This window comes from Thunnus thynnus, chromosome 6 (assembly GCF_963924715.1).
Source record: "Thunnus thynnus chromosome 6, fThuThy2.1, whole genome shotgun sequence".
Classification (NCBI taxonomy): Eukaryota; Metazoa; Chordata; class Actinopteri; order Scombriformes; family Scombridae; genus Thunnus; species Thunnus thynnus.
Window position 1 is genome coordinate 35,180,636 of NC_089522.1, and position 20,517 is coordinate 35,201,152.

At 38.8% G+C, this 20,517-nt stretch overlaps 1 protein-coding gene across 3 annotated transcripts in view; it reads left to right on the forward strand.

The window, feature by feature from the left end:
* The first annotated feature begins 1,792 nt into the window (after positions 1 to 1,792).
* The window catches only part of LOC137185214 (NACHT, LRR and PYD domains-containing protein 3-like), a 32,356-nt gene continuing 13,631 nt past the window's right edge, over positions 1,793 to 20,517 (forward strand). The window contains exons 1-10 of one of the 3 annotated variants that reach the window (XM_067593555.1): positions 1,793 to 2,675; positions 3,506 to 3,631; positions 4,885 to 5,120; positions 5,256 to 6,996; positions 10,227 to 10,400; positions 11,859 to 12,032; positions 13,303 to 13,476; positions 18,279 to 18,452; positions 18,982 to 19,134; positions 19,469 to 19,515. In XM_067593555.1, the coding sequence (XP_067449656.1) occupies positions 2,518 to 2,675; positions 3,506 to 3,631; positions 4,885 to 5,120; positions 5,256 to 6,996; positions 10,227 to 10,400; positions 11,859 to 12,032; positions 13,303 to 13,476; positions 18,279 to 18,452; positions 18,982 to 19,134; positions 19,469 to 19,515 (3,157 nt within the window). In that variant the 5' untranslated portion in view covers positions 1,793 to 2,517. Of the gene's footprint in view, positions 2,676 to 3,505; positions 3,632 to 4,884; positions 5,121 to 5,252; positions 6,997 to 10,226; positions 10,401 to 11,858; positions 12,033 to 13,302; positions 13,477 to 18,278; positions 18,453 to 18,981; positions 19,135 to 19,468; positions 19,516 to 20,517 lie in introns of all 3 variants that reach the window. The other 2 variants (XM_067593554.1, XM_067593556.1) reach the window with 2 other exon arrangements.

Here is a 20,517-nt window from a genome sequence, read left to right on the forward strand (position 1 = left end):
GAAGCAGTGCTTTTTTTTACTTTTAGTGCTTAATCTCTCTCTCACTCTTAATTTAGCTGGTAATACTTCTATACTTTTAAATGCAGGACTTTTAATTGTAATGAGGTATTTTTAAACTTTGGTATTGATACTTTTACTTAAGTAAAGGATCTGAGTACTTCTTCCACCACTGAAGAATAGACAGATTTAAGCTGTTTTTAATTTGAAACACTGTGCCAGAATTGTTGACTGTTTCTTTTCTTTTCCTGCCAGAAACTCGAATCCAACCCAAAAAAAAATAGCATCTGGCTTCATCTCAAATTAACTCCTCCTCCTACATTAGAGTGGAAACTACAAACCAAACTGGCCTGTGTATTTCAATATGGAAGTACAAGCAGTTGTACCAAGAGGAACTGCTTTGAATTACAATTATAATGTAATTATGGTAATAATCTCATACAGTCAAGAATGTTGTCAGTTGTAATGTTGATTAAAATGACAATAACATCCAAAATAAAAAATTAGGCTTTGACTATTGTTGTTGGTGGAGGAACATGGTGACGTGTTATTATTATTATTACTATGAAAATGATTTCATTGTCAGGTGGTCTGGTTTAGTCTCTTTGTGGACAATAGGGTTGGAGTGTTTGACTTCAGCTGTGGATATAGAGCACGGTTTTAATGGAAAATTATTTTTTTAGTAAAATGAGGAAGTGTCTGTTTGTGACTGTAGCAAATTTATCAGAAACCTCTTCAATTAACTCTTCTGCACTTTGAGCTGTGAAATGATTCTGTAGCAATTTTAGATGGTGATTAGCAGAACTTTAGCACAGTGTTTCCCCTCTTTAAAGGGTTCAACATTCAACATTTTGCATAGCCTAATCCTAACCCTAACCATAACCATAACCATGTCTAACCCTAACCTTAACCAGGACCTCAGAAATAAAGTTTTGTTTTGCCGCATTAGGACTGGCCTTTGGTCCCCATGAGGACTATTGGTCCCAATATGGTCAGTAATACCAGAAACAGTCCCAATAAGGATAGAAAAAACACAAACACACACACATGTGATTTCTTGTAAAGAAGAAGGCTTGAGGTGCAAACAGGAAGGAACACAGACAGTGCAGGTATTCAGTCTGTACAGACTTCATTTAAAGTCGTCAGAGCAGAGGGAGGTAAACAACAAGTCTGAGGCAGAGTGAGTGTTACAGTTTTTCTGAATGTTTAAACACTAACAGTGATTCTTGAAGCATTATCTCTCAAACCATTAACACTTGTAGTCGATGCATTTACCAAGTGTTCTAAAGTGAAAGCACATTCTCTGCTTTACAGTTTGTAATTTATTAACAGACTTCTAGTAAAACTGTAAACATTAGTCTCTACATTGCTGCACTATTTTGCCAATTGCCTTTCCACACTGACACATGTGAAAACACTTTTAGATAATGAGTTCACTTACAAATCAGAGCTTGAGTGCTATAAATAGGCCACAGGCAAACATTTAGTTTGGACAACAATGGACACCAATATTGGACAGAGAGTAAGAGGAGTGAGAACTAGAGGAGGACGAGGAGGAATTTCCACACTGCCTAGCTCAACACAACATCACATATGATGTGGAAGAAGTGTTTTGGCCAGACCCACAAAGAAGGAGAGATTTAGCCTCATGTTTTTTCTGCTCTTTTTGTTCTACTGTAACACAAATGTTCTTGTTTTCTTCTACTGTGCTTTTGATGTTTGAGGAGTGTTAGAACATTTTGAGAAAAAAATAACTTTTTCCCCTTATTTTTATTGATAGTGTGTTATGTTGGGAATACACATCCATACTTTACACATTTGGATACCTGTGTGTATGTGTGTTTACTACATGTGTGACAAAACTTAATTTCAAATTGCTATGCCCTGCACACAGAAAAGGCAAAAGCCACAAATGTTTTTCATTCATGTTTCTTTTTTGTGTGTGTTTCATTTGTGTTTTTCAAAACACAATTTTTAAAAAGAGTTTGAGGAGTTTTGCAGGAACTGTTTGTTTTTGCAAGAGATGTACAATGTTTTGCTGGTTTGGTGTAAGATTTTGTGGTTAGTGTGTAGAGTTTTGAAAAAAATAGCCTTTAGTTTCAAAGACGGTGCCTAGGCAATCAAAAAAACTGTAATATTAGGGCTGCAAATAATGATTACTGTCATTATTTATCAATGTTTTCGGATTAATTGTTTAGTTGATTAAACTGTGTCAGAAAAATATGAAATCACAGTGTTGACGTCTTCAAACGTTGTTTCCTGGTTTCGTTTCCTGGTTTCGTTTCCTGGTTTCTGTGTCTTCACAGATATATAACACTGCACACTGGTGCAGTCAAAATAGAGAGAAGTCACAGTTCAGAACGACACAGATGTTTATCTGAAGTCAGTTTGTTGGATTTAAACCAGAGTCACAGTTTATCTTTGCGATGGCTAGAAAACACACATGGTTGTAGTTAAAGTAATGTAAACTAATCAGAAGCTACTAAGTTGAGAGGAAGGACTGGGTTTATTATACTGTGTATGTGTGTGTCTGTTACTGGTTTACCTCTCAAACTCCAGAAGATGAGTGATTTGGAGGAAGAGGGGGACGGAGTATCCAGCTGTCTGTCCATGAAGAGTAAGCGGTCTAATGATGATCCTCCACACTTCAGTAGTGAACCTGGACCCTCGGACACAAAGTAAGGGACTGTTTCTATTGTTTTTAAAAATTCAGTCAGTGAACTTTTTGTTGTTTGAGCATTGACTACATTATTCCTTCGTTTATAACTTAGATTTGGTGCAAAGAGTGCTTGATTACTGTTCTGAAATGTTTATTAGTTGCTTCAACCAATATTTAATATAACTTCAGCAGCAGAGGACAGATTGTTTTGTTTGCTTTCAACACATGCACAAGTTAATCTGACAGCCCATCATCAGGCAGCAGTATAGAGGTCTTCACGTGTCCACTCGGTTCTGAATTGTACTCAGTCCAATCAAGTCAGGTCCTCTTTTACTGCCACAGGTCTCGGGTCTGAACAGATCCGAGTGTATCAGACTCTGATCATGTGGTCACAATCACTGCGGTGGAAAACTGTGTTTTCTCACACACACACACACACACACACACACACACACACACACACGTGGTTTCTAGTAAAGAAGGCGGCTCGAGGTGCAAACAGGAAGGAGCACAGACAGCGCAGGTATTCAGTTTGTACAGACTTCATTTAAAGTCGTCAGAGCAGAGGGAGGTAAACAACAAGTCTGAGGCAGAGTGAGTGTTACAGTTTTTCTGAATGTTTAAACACTAACAGTGATTCTTGAAGCACTATCTCTCAAACCATTAACACTTGTAGTCGATGCATTTACCAAGTGACCTAAAGTGAAAGCACATTCTCTGCTTTACAGTTTGTAATTTATTAACAGACTTCTAGTAAAACTGTAAACATTAGTCTCTACATTGCTGCAAAGTAATGTAAACTAATTAGAAGCCACTAAGTTGAGAGTAAGTTACTGGTTTACCTCTCAGACTCCAGAAGATGAATGATTTGGAAGAAGAGCAGGACGGAGTATCTGGCTGTCTGTCTATGAAGAGTATGCGGTCTAATGATGATCCTCCACAATTCAGTAATGAACCTGGACCCTCTGACACAAAGTAAGAGACTGTTTCTACTGTAAACTGACCTGATCTTGATTTGCTCAGTTGCCTCCTGCTTATTTTTCCTGACTTTTAATGGCTCATCAATATGGCTTCTGCAAAAATCACTCTACATTCATGGTGCTTTTGGAACTTATTGACAAAATCTCCATTGCATTAGACAATAATGAGTATGCCATAGGAATTTTTCTGAACCTTTCCAAAGCTTTCAACCCTGTGAATCATGATATATTACTGTTAAAGTTGTATAAATATGGATTCCAAGGAAAGGTCTTCAACTGGCTAAGAAATTATGTTCATGATAGAGAGCCACATTGTCATTTGGAGTACCACAAGGATTCGTTCTTGTCCCATTATTATTGATATATGTCTTATTTATATCAATGATCTTGCTATTGTTATATATATATATATATATATATATATATATGTATATATAAATTCCCTATTTTATTTGCAGATGACACAAATCTTGTTCTTTCCTACAAACATCTCAAAACCCTTATCGATGAGGCAAACCAGGAAGGACAAAGTATAATAAAGATGAAGCCAAGCTCTTTATTGAGGGCAAAGAAATTGATAGAGTATCATCCACTTGATTTTTGGGGGTAAAAATTGATGAAAAATGTTGTTGGAAAGAACAAATTTACTTTGTAAGTAAAAAAGTGATTAAATCTGTAGGAATTAATAGGAAAATATGTCCACTTGTCAATAAGTTGTGTCTTATAACTTTACACTACAGCTTAATATATCCATCTTATCTACTGCAATGTTGTATGGGCCAGTACTTATCCCACATACCTCCATAAAATACAAAAAAGGTTTGTTAAACTAGCCACATTTACAGTCCAGGGAACCATTTTCACCTCTATTTTATAAAATTAAAATATTGACCATTTTTGATGTAAATATCCTACAAACATATTTTTATTTACAAGGTGGGATTTCAGGACAGAAATTTACAAGACTGTTTCCAAAAATATTTTTTCAAAAATCCCTAAATACATTATTACTCAACAAGACAATCAAACCATTTGCATCTCACTTTCTATCATACCAATAGGGGGCAGTATTCAATTAAATATAGAGGTGTACAACTATGGAACACCAACCCTCACTTGATAGACAGCTCGCCCTCACTACCTATTAAAACTAAAATTAAAAGCACACCTGCATATTCACTCTATAAAAAACCTGTATTTGTATTGTTTTATGTGTGCGAATAAATCAAATCAAATTCATGTCCACAGAGAGAGGAAGAGGAGGCGTGTTTCTGTGGAGGAGCATCTGTCCTGCTGTTCTTTGTGTCAGGACATCCTGAAGGATCCGGTCTCTACCAGCTGTGGACACTGGTTCTGCAGACAGTGCATCACCTCATACTGGGACCAGTCTGTTTCATCAGGAGACTCTTCCTGTCCTCAGTGTGGAAAAAGATCCAGAACAAGACCTGGACTGCAGACAAACAGTCAGGCCAGCACTGTACAAAGTAAGACTGAAGATGTGTCTGCTGAGATCATCATCTCTGAAAACAGAACAGGAATCTACCTCCTCTATCGTACTGAAAATTAACAGTGAGACATATTTCTTTTTAATTATACCTTTTCTTCTTCTCTTTCAGCAGATAGTGGTCTGCAGGAAGTTTTAGATGAACATAAGATCAGTCTGAGGAGGAGATGTGAATGTGTGACTGAAGGAACTGATGAAGCTGGAAGTGAAATCCTCCTCAACAGTATCTACACCCAGCTTGACATCATAGAGGAACAGAGAGAAGAGACCCTCCTTGACACTCCCATCAAGTGTCACGACATCTTTAAAGTCTTACCTGACCAACAGAAACACATCAGAGTCGTCCTGACGAATGGCTTCGCTGGCATTGGAAAAACCTTCTCAGTGCAGAAATTCACTCTGGACTGGGCAGAGGGCTCGGATAACCAAGATGTCAGTCTGGTGATTCCACTTTCGTTCAGGAAGCTGAACTTGATCAAAGATGAGCAGTACAGTCTCCTCACGCTGATCCATGATTTCCATCCAACATTACAGAAGGTCACAGCAGAGAAGCTCGCTGACTTTAAAGTTTTGTTCATTTTTGACGGCCTGGATGAAAGCAGACTTTCACTGGATTTTACAAACAGTGAGGTTGTGTCTGATGTCACACAGAAGTCATCAGTCAACATAATTTTGACAAACCTCATCGAGGGGAAGCTGCTTCCCTCGGCTCTCGTCTGGATAACTTCCCGACCTGCAGCAGCCAATCAGATCCCTCCTGTATGCGTTGACAGGGTAACAGAAGTACGAGGCTTCACTGACGCCCAGAAGGAGGAGTACTTCAGGAGGAGATTCAGTGATGAAGAGCTGTCCGGCAGAATCATCTCACACATCAAGACATCCAGGAACCTCCACAGCATGTGTCACATCCCAGTCTTCTGCTGGATCACTGCTACAGTTCTCGAGCCCATGTTGACTACAGACCAGAGAGGAGAGCTGCTGAAGACCCTGACTGACAAGTACTCACACTTCCTGCTGGTTCAGACAAGGAGGAAGAAGCATAAGTATGATGAAGGACATAAGACGAGCCCACAGGAGGTGACAGAGGCTGACAGGGAAGTTCTCCTGAAGCTGGGCAGGCTGGCGTTTGAACATCTGGAGAAAGGAAACATCATGTTCTACCAAGAAGACCTGAAGCAGTGTGGTTGTCTTGATGTCACAGAGGCCTCAGTGTTATCAGGAGTTTGTACAGAGATCTTCAAAAGAGAGAGTGCGTCCTTCCAGAATACAGTCTACTGCTTTGTTCATCTGAGCATTCGGGAGTTTCTGGCTGCAGTCTACATGTACCACTGTTACACCAGCAGGAACACAGAGGTACTGAAGGACTTTCTGGATATAAACTACAGTTACTCAACCCTTGATGACTTCCTAAGGAAAGCCATGGAGAAATCTCTCAAAAGTAAAAGTGGCCACCTGGACCTGTTTGTTCGCTTCCTTCATGGCCTCTCTCTGGAGTCCAACCAGAGTCTCTTAGGAGGCCTGCTGGGTCAGACAGAGACCAGTCCAGAAATCATCCAGAGAGCCATCAACAACCTGAAGGATATGAGCATGTGCAATATCCCTCCTGACAGAAGCATCAACATCTTTCACTGTCTGATGGAGATGAACGACCGCTCAGTACATCAGGAGATCCAAGAGTTCCTGAAGTTAGAGAACAGATCAGAGAAGAAACTCTCTGAGTTCCAGTGCTCAGCTCTGGCCTACATGTTGCAGATGTCAGAGGAGGCTCTGGATGAGTTGGACCTGAGAATGTACAACACATCACCTGAGGGACGACTGAGACTGATCCCAGCTGTGAGGAACTGCAGAAAGGCTCAGTAAGTCCAGATGTGATTAGTATTATAAATCAGTGTAGATTAGTAGTTTAGTTCTTCAAATATAAATAATATAAAATTCTTACTATAGTTAAAATAGTTCTCTACTTGTTTATTGCAAAAATGATGTCAGTTGTATTTAGTCTCAGATGTTCTTGAACTGTTTGAAATGTTATGAGTGCAAATAATGTTGGTTTTTCAGTTGGTTGTGTTTATAGCTATTAAATTAATGAACACAGTTATTCCATTTATTTCTAGTCATTATTGGAGATTACAGTTTTTTCTTCTATTTATCTTCCTTTGGGTGATGGAGGCGTCATTCAAACCTGGTAAAACAAATGAAGAACTTTAGAGGTTGTAGTTGAGGTTTTATCACGGCAGCATTTTATAACAACATATATCAGTATTTTACAGTTATCAGTGAATGCAGTAAAGTTATTACATGAGCAGGTTCTGCAAATAATATATAATCAGGCATACAGGTAATACCTGATTTTGCACTTCTTTTAGAGTTTAAAATAAGATCTGAATCATTTTCTAAAAGATATTTTTGTCAGACAGAATTGCTTTCATGCAACTTTGCCATCCTTTTTTGCTTCATGGTTTCTAAGCCATTTCATAGTGAGCATGGGAGATGTTAGGGGAGGCCACACACCCTTCTTAAAGAACATGGATAAAAATAAAACCTCCTTTAATTAATGACGCTTGAATTGGCTTTTGATTAGTTTTAGTTCTTTTTCTTATATATTTCTGAATTTGCACTGAATTTATTCAGTTTTGTGAGAACCCTCTAAACAGTTTACATGCCTTTACAGCACTTTGTAAACTTGTTTTTGAAATATGCTGTGGAGATGAAGGATAATAATTATTATTATTATTTATTTATTTATTATTATTATTTAAATTGAGTATGTTGCTATGCCGCAATGATTTGGTAGCACAAGTAAAGAGTAGTCATCAGTCATCAGTAATATCAGTTACACAACAATATCTAAAGTTTGCTAACATTAACCAACATTACTCTCCATAAACTATTTTTCATGCAAGACAAACACTGTTGCTAAGAAACCTCTGAGTGAGTTTAAGTGATCAATGGAGCATTTTATTGCTAAAGAATTCAACTTTTATGAACTATTTTAAAGAGAGAAGTCGTGTTACATATTCTTGCTTTTAAATCTTTCTTATATTCTGTTCTTCACAGAAAGAAACTCTCAGGTGTTTTTTCTTTTGTTGGTGTAGAGAAGAGTAGTAGCAGGAAATGCACAGAGGTCAGATAAATATATAAGAGCAGAACGGCAGAATTCAGACTGATTAAAGAGATCTTATACACATTAAAGGTCAATGTTATGTTTTTAATGCTGATACCCTGATAACATCTTTGTGATGACATCATGTTGAAAATAATTTAAAACCTTATTGGTTTGTTAATTGTGTTTGTTTGCTAAATCAGTTTTTCAGATTGTTAGAAAGCCCACATCGTTGTGTAATAAGATTGCGTGTCCATTGCATTATAAGTTTTGTTTGCTTTGTTCTGACAGTAATTTATTCCGTCTTACATAAGTGAACTCACTGGAGCTGTTATTTACAGACTGACTCTGAACTAGCCAGAGCTACCTTTTTATTGCTGTGTGTAAATGTTCAAAGGTGAGTGTGCTGATATTTATAATTTCAAACCAGATATTAGAACGACTATTTGGTAACTCTGTACATACACTCTGCCAGTAATAAAGCCTTGTGGGAGGTGGTATGCTAGCAGTAAATCGGTCATTGATAAATTTTGATTAGTAATTACAGTCCCTATCTGCATGAGTATGTGCTTAATTGTATTGTGTTTTGTTATATTGATAGCTTTCCTTTGTTTGTATCATTGTTACCAACCACAGCCTAAATAAGTCAACATCACTGGGAGAGTCTGTTTCCTTGTTCTTTAATTGGGACACACATCTTTACCTTGAGCCAACTCTAACTACCTGATTCCCTGGAGAATAGATTCTCAGAAAAGAATGTTGTCAACTAAACATCATGCCATCATCTGTCATGCACATCTAAATAATTACATCAATATTTTGTACTATGTACTAATATTGTCAAGCCATTTGCCATTTGTCAAGTCATTTGTTTAATTTCTATTCCGCCCTCCCTGAACATTGGAGTTTGGCTTTGCATATAGGTAAAAAGTTCTCCAAATAAGAGACAAAGGCTTCCAGATTCAGGCTGTTTATTTGTTACCTCCCACATAAAGGTACTGTAAAACTAAAAATAAAAGAAAAACACATTAAATCAAATATTTCAAGTTACAAAGCATATTCAATCAACTATACAGTGTAACATAATGCTGAATAACTCCCGACATAGCTAGCATAACTGCTACAACCATTTGGCAAATAACTAGTGCTTAGTCAGTTAGCTTGATGCTAACACCTAATTGGAATTACTATTAATGCACTAACGAAAATTAGCATCTCAATCACGATATCTATCTTCCAACAAACAATACATTTTTCATATACTTAACATGCTGAATATTAAGAAACGATGTGTGCTTGTATTTACAAGCATATATTTCCTATGCTCTGTGGTAATGAACTGATTGCTGCTGACTTCATACTGCTAGCTCAATCTGCTATTCTGCTGCTTTAAGACTTCACACTGACCAGCTACAGCAACCTCAAAGGGTGAATAGTGAAACACAAAATTCCCAATGGGCTTAAAAATACTGCCACCAGTTGGTGGAGACATTGCATGCCAGGAGAGGGCAGCACAATTATGGATATGAACCTGGCAGCAGCAGGTAGCTAGCAAGGAGAGATTATCTTCCTCAACTACTGTTGTTCGCTTGAACTCAGTAAAAATATCCTGGAGTCTAATTAAAAATAGTAAACAGCAAAATGGTTTTCTAATCAAGATGGCCTCTTGCTAACTTTGTGGAGACAGACAGGGGATCAGATCACACAGACAGACTGAGCACATTATGGAAGCCTCAATGTAACTCAATTTTCTCTCCCTTCATCTGCAAGATTAAAACAAAACAAAGATTAAAAGTCTGCAGGTATGAGAGAGTGATGAGCATTATTGTTTCATGTCAAACAGTGAGATAAGATTAGCTGAACCACTGATGCAAAAGAGCAAAAGTTGATCACAACCGGAAATGTTAAACTGTCATCAAAAACATTAAGTAAATATAAAGTGTGTTTTTCATGATAACATATGTTGTAATATATGTGTCATGACAGATTTTCTCAGTGTGGACTCTCAGAGACTCACTGTGAAGTTGTGGCCTCAGCTCTGAAGTCCAACCCCTCCCATCTGAGAGAACTGGAACTCAGTGGAAACAACCTTAATGATTCAGGAGTGAAGCTGCTGTCTGCTGGACTGGGGAGCCCAAACTGTAGACTGAAGACTCTGAGGTCAGTTCACTGGCTGTAGCTTTGGTAGTTTTTTTGTATATATTCAATTCAAAACTTTGAAGTTTCAAATATTTGGTTCATAAATTTTTGGGATTTGCCTGAGCACAAATATGTAGAATTTAATTTTCTGTAGTCAAAACCACACTCTTGTTCTGTGTAAAATTACTTAAGTTTTAATTATTATGATACTACAGCAGTCTCAGTTACACAAATCATTTAAGTGTCTTTGTTTTTCCACATTGTTTCCTTGCTGTGTGGAGGGATTGTAACTCAAAGAGTGAATTTTGTACTAAATAGTGTGTAACTTTGGTAGTTACACCCACTCAATTTGTCTAAGCCTCAGATTGGCTTCAAATTAAGTAATTTCTAACATTGTAGCTGTGTTATCCTCCCAGTCAGTATGGACAGGAAGACTGATTACTGCCACCAATAGCTCTTTGTTCATATGGCATGTGGCTGTTGTTTGAAGACAGACTTTTTAGTCCAACATGTCTGATTTTGTATTGATTTTCTATTTACAGACTTGACTGAGTTCAGCGGCATTTCATGAATTAGTGTTGACATGAATATGTGTCTGAATGTTGTGGTGATGTCTGTAGAAAGCTGGCATTATGATGATCCACAATTACAAAATTACTTTACATGCACTTCAGTAACCAGGTTACTGGTTAGCTTTCTCCAGTCAGCTGATTTCTTAGATGTCATGTAGGCTAAACAAGAAACCTGGTTTCTGTAAGCAGGGTCGGGGATTAGAGAAACCTAGTTTCTGTAATCAAGTTCAGGGATTAGAGAAACCTGTTTTCCACAGGTAGATTTCTCCTGGTGAACACTGATTTTTCTGTCATGTATACATGTAACCATGTTTCTAATTAGCTTTTTACATGTGAGCATGTACAGAAGACTGTCAGACCACAGACAGACAGTAATAGCAGAGCAGCTGGATGAATTGGGAGATCATTACACAGAGCAATGTGTCCTTGTATTTAAAAAACGTCCATCTAAAGTCCAACTAAAACTGAACTAACATAAAGTAGCCTGTAGAAGTCTAAATAAGTTGGTTTTCAGCACTAAACATTTAAATATTTGCTAAATTCGGACACTTTGACGTTGCGAGGAAAAGCTCTGCTCAATCTGTCTTCCTCTCATTGTGCTGACAGTCTGCTCTGATACAAACACCTACACCAAAAACAAAATAAAAAGTCAGAAAGCATTGTCCTCTCTCACTAATACAGTTCAAATCAGTGAGCCACGCCTCCAAAATGAGGTTGGGTTTAGGGGAGAATTCTGATTACTGACTTGCTGCATGTACACAAGGATTTACAGTAACCAGATTACTACAGTGAATGTCAACACACTGATTGATTAGGACATAGTTATGTTGAACTACACATTTAAACCTTAACACATTGGATTGGATTATAAATGGATTTTTTTCTACATTATTTATTTTTTATTCAGATTGTGGTACTGCAGTTTGTCAGCGAGCAGCTGTGTTTCTCTGGTCTCAGCTCTGAAGTCCAACCCCTCTCATCTGAGAGAGCTGGAGCTGAGTCAGAACAAACTGAAGGATTCAGAAGTGAAGCTGCTGTGTGATTTTCTGGAGTGTCCGCACTGTAAACTGGAGACTCTGAGGTTGGTTCACTGACTGTCTGTTGCTATTGTTGATCTTAATGTTTCACAACGGAACCTAATTTATGTACATACATAACATACATCCATGAAGTTAATTTTTCTTTTTTTACTTAATTTTTTACTGTACAAAGTTTAGTCTGTTGTTATAAAAATGACTGATAAACTAGAAAAGTTAGTTGTTAAAGTAAATTAATGTTTATAATTTTTAGTAAAGAGTCATATCTGTATACAGAAGATCCTCTCAACTAATACCTGTTTTAAATTGATAAAATTTACTTGATGAGGGAGAAATATTTTTTAGTTGTAATTTAATTTGAATGTGTTTCATGAATCATGTTTTACTGATATTGATCCTTCAGGACACCAGTGTTGGGCAAGTTAATTGAAAATTGTAATTACTGATTACAATTTAATTGTTGTAAAAGTAATTATATTACTTAACTTATTACTCAGCAGCAAAAGTAATGCATTATATTACTCGTTACTTTACTTTCATTACTCAGGCATCAGCTCTGTCAAAGTTTCCTTTTAACAACTCAAATTCCGCTACAGCCACATGGTGCATCTCTTGTATTTAACACATGTAGAAATAGAAAATTAGATATTTGTGGTTTAGCATGCAGGCAGGAAATGGTTTGGAAGGATGTATTGACCATCCAGCAGCTAGCATTACCGTAACCTCAGTAACTGCACACAGCACTCCAGAAGTCCGGACCTCAGATACACAATTCACACACCTGAACTAAACCAGCATCAGGTGACTCCTGAATGAACCTGTGGCTAACATTAGCAAGCCAGCTAAAAAACATGTTGTGAATAAGACAACATGTGAATAAGACAACATTTCTCCTCCTCTGAAGTGTCTGTCAGCTGATCACAGAGACTACGCTGATATCAACCTTCCATTAATCCTGTAAGACAGCAAGCATGCCGATCCCCAAGTGTAAAAGTAACATAGCGTTACTGGGATTAGTAACTGTAATATAATTACTGAATTTTGAAAATTGTAATCCCTTACACTAGTCATTACTGAAAAAAGTAATATGACTATAATATGTTACAAAAGAATGCGTCCCTCAACATCAATCAGAGGGAGATCAACACAGGTTTTTAAAGTATCAATATAGTATTTTTGATGAATCAGGGTTGACATGAATATGTCTGAATGTGATCCACAATAACACACTGCAAATTTAAAATGTAAACACATCTGATTGGATTAAATATTATTTTTTATCTAAATCATTTAATATCATTTACTTCTATTCAGTTTGATTTGCTGCAGCTTGTCAGAGATCAGCTGTGATTCTCTGGCCTCAGCTCTGAAGTCCAACCCCTCCCATCTGAGAGAGCTGGATCTGAGTAAAAACAAGCTGAGGAATTCAAGACTGAAGCCGCTGTGTGATTTTCTGGAGAGTCCACACTGTAGACTGAAGACTCTGAGGTCAGACACTTACTTCTGTGCTGAGATTAATATGATGTGAAATTTGTGGTGACACTGAACTGCAGACATAAAGCTGATATAATGCTGATCCACACTGAGTATTTTAACCCTCTGATGCACAACATATTCAAAACCTTTCATGCACAACACAGGTCAAAAATGACCCACATTAATTTTCAATATTATTTAATACGTAGCTGAATGTTTCATTGTAATATCTTTGAAGCAAAATTATGTCAGCCCTCAGGATTTTAAAAAACAATTAATTATTTTGTTTTTTATTCTTATAAGTCATTATATTATTGTGTCTGTCTTGCTATATAGAGAAAAAAAACATTGTTTACACATCTAACTGGATAGATATGGGTCAAAAATGACCCCCCAAGGTAAAAGTCAACAGTGTGATTTTTTTCTAAAAAGAGATCATACTTCTTTCAAATGTATTTATTTATATGTGGAAATCAGTCATTTGTGACTTTGCCTTTATAATATATACATCACCATATCACATCGCATAACTGATTATAGTGTTATTGATCTGGATAGCAATTTTCATTCCCATTAAGACTTTACTGAACAATACCAACAAAAAATTCTAAACTTAACAGTGTCAACATTCACTTGTATTCCTTTGTTGTTGTCTCATTGCACACTCACTACATTTGGATTCTGTGGGACATAGTCACAATCATCATACTCAGAGGACCCTATTTTTTGTGTGCAGTGCCAGGGGTGTGCCCAGCTATCATACTATTTTCATAGCCTTGAGTACAGGGTGGGAAGCAACTTACCAGCTCTGAATTAGAGCAACAAGCAGTAATCATTCCTTGAGTGGGGGTAGGAACAAACGCTTGACTGGGGTCATCAGGTAGGCACCCTTCTTCCTTGGTGTTTCATTGATATGCCCATGACACTTCCAGAGGGCTCAACAGTGACACATGGCATCCCCGGTGTGACCCCCTCCGTTTTTACCACTCCTACTGGCTGATGGTCATCTTGCCACCCAGTTCTTGTCCTTTCTTTTCAGCCAGAGCCAGTTGCTGCTTTGACCTCTTTGGTACCTTTCCTACTGGTACAAAGGCCATGTTGTTTGAAAAGCCGGGGATTAGGGGAGAGAGGGCATTGTTGTCAGTCCTCCTTTCTTCCAGTACTAGTGCCAGGTACCAAAGGACCTGGTTGTGCCTCCAGGTGTAGCGTTCTTGAGTGAGGCTGGTCTTGCAACAGGTGAGTATGTGCCACATGGTTACTGGTGTTTAGCAAAGGAGACATGATGGGTCTTCCGCAAGCCACTAGTTCAATTTTTTGGCACTGGGAAGAACATCGTAGATGGCTCTGATGATGAAGCTAAGTCTGCCTCCTTCCATTTCCCAAAGATCCTTCCAGGCAAGCTTCTGGTGTTCGAGGATTTCCCATCTTGTCTGCTGGCCCTGTTTTGTCTGTAAGACTGCCTTTGCACATCATTCTGCCTCCTCCTGCTCCTTCTGTTGCTGTATCTATTTTACCACAAGACCTCTCTCCTGTGCCATGTGGGTTTACTTGTGCCTAGCCCAAAGCTGCCTCTTCCATGCTGCACTTGGCCCACAATATCTCAATGCCTAAGAGTGGATTTTGCCTGCTGCACCACCTCAGATGAGTTCCACTTTCTGCCTGCTGCCACTCTGGGAGCTGCTGCCTGTATTGTGTCGTCCTGAGTTTTTGTCAGGGTCATGTCCAGCCTTACCTTGGAGCATTTGTATTCTTCAGTAAGGCTAATGATAGTTCCAGATGCCTGTTCCCATACAAGCTGATACTGTTGAGGTATTGTGGGAGTCTGAGCCATTTCTGATTGTACATACTGACTGTTCTCTGCAGCTTCTCAACTTTGGGAACCTCATAGGTCATCAGGGGCCACATCAGATGTTGGAGTGGGTTTTCCACCAGAAAAGGGGGGGGGGGGGTGATACAGTGATACACAGTGTTTGAGCATACACCGATTACATTACTTGCCCACCACCCCCACCATTGTTTTGCTTTTTTAAAATAGAAATAAAATCCATTTAGTTAATTTTCGCATATCAGCGCCCATGTTCATCAAATAAAAGCAGAGTCTCAGCACAGAGTAGCGTAGTGAGACATCTGTCCTCCAGCTGGCTCTCTGCTGTAAACACATGTAGCTGTTAGTGAGCAGCTGCTCTCATGTCTCCGTGAGTCTATGTGCTTTTTTTGGGCAGAAACTCTCCCGCTCTCTGCTGGCTCAGCCTGCTCTTGGATGGTAGGCGTGTTACTCCAGTAGCTGTAGCCTCACCATCAGACACATGCTCGCTCTTTCTCTCAACCACACAGTCGCTACGCACTGAGCTATTCCTTAAAGGAGCTATGCTACTTGTATAACACATTTTAGTGTAGAAAACTTCTTAAAATACATTTTTTTTAAATCCCTGATGCTTATGCCTGGTGGGGGATCAATTCAGGGCCACCAGGCTTGCAATACACAGGTGGAAACCCTGGGGGAGCAATCTAAACTGCTGACACCAAAGTTTCAACTTACCTGGAAGTACAGTCTTGTCTATGTTAGCAATGCCTTTGATGATTTCTTTCTTCAGTTGCTTCCTCTGGTCTGAGTCCTTAGGGCTTGCATTGTACCACCGCTCTAAGCTCTTGACTGGCATTTCTGACACCATTGGTATGGTTGTTCTATCAATCTGGAATCTCTGGTCTTTGAGCTTTCATTTGATAATGGATATGGTCCTGGACTTGCTGGGCTCAAACTTCATCCATGCCCATGGTATATTGGAATTAAGTTTTTTCCAGGAGTCTCTTTGTGCATGCGATGGTTGTGGTCAGAGTGGTCATGTCATCCATATAGGTGTGGATGAGAGGTAGTCGTTGTCCAGACTGCAGGCATTCTCCTCCTATCACCCATTTTGGCCCTCTGACGATCAGTTGTATGGCCATGTTAAAGGCTTGTGCTGAGATGGTGCATCCTGCCATTATTTTTATTTCCAGAGATTGCCAAGATGTGGTGTATTCTGATGTTGTGAGGCAAAACTACAGATCTTGAAAATAGTTTCTGACCAGTTTTGTGATTGTCTTGTATTCTTCTCTTTGGGGATTAATATTCCCTCTGCTATTTGCCATGCTTTTGGGATGTATCTCTTCTTCCACACCACCTTCATTAGCCTCCACAGAAACCTCAGAACATCTGGAGCATTCTTATACAATTAGTAGGGAACTCCACTTGGTCTTGGTGCTGGGGCTATCCTTGCCTTCCTCACAGCTTTCTCGACTTCGCTCCATGTAGGAGGGCTGTCGTCACACTGGTGTTCTCGTTGAGGACTGGGTGGCATGTCAGGAGGTATGTTCTTCTGTTCATGTCTCTGGATGTCTGTGTATATTGTTTTCAAATGATCTTCAAGTTCCCTCTTTGACACTTGGAGTGCTCCGCTCTTTTTCTTTGTGAACAGCCCTTTCACAAATCTGAACGGATCCTTGTAAAACAATGCTCTTGCCCTCTCTTTCTTCTTTTGTCAAACTCTGAGGTTTTCTGCCCTCCGTAGCTTTGCCAGGCATTCTTTCAGGTCTGTTTTCAGGAGGTTGATTGCCTCCCTCTCTTGTGGTGAACCTTTCCTCCATTGCCTCCTCAAGTCCCTTCTTTCCTCGATTAGGCACTCGATTTCTTGTTGCCTTCTGGACTTGGGTGAGGTTGTTGTTGTTTTATTCTTCCTTGGGTCTCTTGCCCCAAACCTTCCTACCCCATATTCATAAATCAGGTCACTCCTCCTCTCCAGCTTCTGCATTGACCGTTACCCAATCTTTTTTGCTGCACAATTTGGTCAGTTTACATGTGGCCTCTTCCCTTGGATTTTCTTCTCCATCACATTGTTGTGTCTGGATTGGTTCCAAGATCTCAATGTCATGGATGAATTAATTTCTTCTTCTACAACTGGGACATTGATGCTCGGCGGACTGTGGGTTGTGTCCTACCACTGAGTTTCATGTGACTGACTTGACCCTTCTCTCAGGAGATGCTGGTAGTTGATCCACTGTCTTTCCAAGCTGTCACATGGTCTTTCCCCTAGTTGTGAGCTGCACTTTCACAACAGTCACGGGTTTTACCCAGAAGATCAGTTGAGCTCATAGGACTTGGTTATACAATCCTGTATTGTAATCGGCAGTCATTCTTTGAGTGGGGGTAGGGGTAAACGCTTAACTGGGGTCATCAAGCAGCAACAGAACTTCAGGAGGATCAGTCAAGTCCACGTTTCTTATCTTATATAATATCCAGTCTTTTCTTGTTATACCATTTTATGAAGTGTTTATTCTGACTGAAATATTCAAATACAGGATGCTGTGATTTTTTTATGGTGATGCCATTCCACTAAATGTAAAAATTGTAGATATATTGAACATCCTTTCCTCACCATTTACCCAAAATCCATTCTGACATATTTGGTATGTTTGTAAACTTTTGGATGTTGAGTAGAATCTGAAATAAATTTCAGTGTTAGTTACTTGTGTTTGGCTGAACAACATGAGTTTTTATAGATAGAGTGAGAGATAGAGGTGCAGAGTTTAAGAGCTGAAGTCACTACGTCTTTATTGAAGTAGCAGCATGTTGTCATTAATATTAATGAGAGCTCTTTTTCACTGTTTGTATTTGACAGTTTTTAACCTGCATCCTGCTGGGTTCAGGTGTCTGGAGTTTCCATTTTCTAAACTTCTACATTCTAAACCCTCTTCAGCTCTGAACAGATAATAAATCTTTGAAAGATTTCAAGCAGGAATTTTGTCTTCTAAAGTGACATAATTTATTCTTTATTCAGATTATGGCGCTGCAATTTGTCAGAGATCAGCTGTGCTTCTCTGGTCTCAGCTCTGAAGTCCAACCCCTCCCATCTGAGAGAGCTGGTGCTGAGAGGAAATGAGCTGCAGGATTCAGGAGTGAAGTTGCTGCGTGATTTTCTGGCGAGTCCACACTGTAGACTGGAGACTGTAACGTGAGTAATGAGTTGGAGTTAGTTACTACATTGATGAGCCCTTTTATTTGCCTCGGAAGTGATGTTTTGGACTTCCAGGTACAGTAAATACTTTCTTATCTTAGTGTTGAAGGTGTGTGAGGAGAATTAAGCAAACCATTGAAGTCATATTTTCATTGACTGATTGACAAAAGCTGCTTCATTCATGCTTAACTGTTATTGGCTCATTCATCAGCTTCTTGACCACCAGCTGACCAGTCACATCTTTCATATTCATTTAGGTGCACAGCAACACAATTATAACCTGACAAATCTCATTGATTACTCTCATCCATCCAAACCTCCTCCTTATGGCTGACACAAAGCTGATTTAACTAAGAATTAATGTTCATGTATGTTTATTAAGAGGGGATAATTTCTCCTGCTGAGTCTCCCTCAAACAGCAGAGCCTTTTCCTTCAACTCTAAGTGTATAATTGTTTGCTATAAATGGTCATTTCTTTGATCTAAGTGTCTCTGACTGAAATATATTAGTGTATATATGTGTCTAGGTTCTGCAATTCTGAAGGTTTACCTGTCAAATTGACTGTAAACCAAAGTGGCAGTGTGGAGGAAGAGGACAAATCAGAGTCTCCAACATCCACCTGTATGTCCAAACATCATCCACCAGACTTCAGTGCTAAAGCTGGACCCTCAGGCTTAAAGTAAGAGACTGTGTCTATTGAAAGCAGAAATGCAGTTAAGTAATTCACCTTAATGTGAGCAGCAAACTTTGCATCTCTTAATCATGAATTTAACTGAAAAGGGACTTGATCTCCCCTTCAAGGAAATTTTCTGGGTGATATATATTTGAAAAAAAACTTTGGGTCTAATTATTAATATTGCTGTGCTATGTTTGTGCTTTTGAATGCACCACAAGTCCAGATTACTCCCCACTTCATGTAAATTAACTCATAGCTAGATTGGAAAGTCCAGATGATGATAAACAGCTTGGTGAGACAGGCCTGATAACTGCTGTGTTTGCATTTACTCCTCTAGGGTGGAGGACAGACGAAACAGCACCACACCTGACAGACATAAAGGATGTGAGTAATGGGACTGTGACCAGTTCAAAGTGTGATTGTGACATGAAAAAATACACATCTAAAGACAACTAGTTGAGATTGTACGTGGATCCCTGTGAAGTCAGTTTCTGACAAAGCGCTGCCCACCAGTTTTTATTCCACTTTGAATGCACCATGGTGTCTTCACTCACTTATCAGGGATTCAGAATGAAAATACCCCTGAGTTGGTATTCAGTTGGTTGCAATATGCCACCTCACCACTAGATGGCACTAAATCCTACACACTGGTGTTTTAAAGCAAGGTTTGACCTTTTGTAAAATATGCGTACTCGCTTTCTAGCAGAGAGTTAGATGTTCATACAGTATATGTCTATCATGTCTGTATGGCAAACATTAAGCTGCAGCCAGCAACCAATTGGCTTAGCTTATCTAAACATAAAATCTGAAAACTCCCCATTTAGTGGGGAGATTGTTGTTTTTACACTTCAGTTTTTGTACAGATTAAACAAATCAGTGAGTGTTAGAGGTGGATTTTGTTACTTTTAGTCATTTCTTTTTTTAGTCAAGTCATTTCCTCTTTTATTCTGTTTTATATTGTGAACTCAATATTTTGGGGTTTTGGTCTGTTGGTCAGACAAAACAAGATATCTGAAGACATCACATTGCACTCTGGGGAACTATAATAGACATTTTTAGATCTTTCTGGTATTTTCTTCTGATCTATTTTGACTGTTGGGAAAGATGATGTGTTGCCTCACTGCAAGAAGATCTTCAGTTTGAATCTCAGTAATTTCTGTATTGAGTTTGAATTTTCTCCTTGTGTCCAAATTCAATCCAATTCAATTCAATTTTATTTATTTAGCACCAAATCATAACAAAACTTATCTCAGGGTGCTTTTTGCATAGAGCAGGTCTAGACCGTACTCTTTAATTTACAGAGACCCAACATTCCACCATGAGCAGCACTTGGTGACAGCAGCAAGGAAAAACTCCCCTTTAATGGGAAGAAACTTCAAGTAGAGC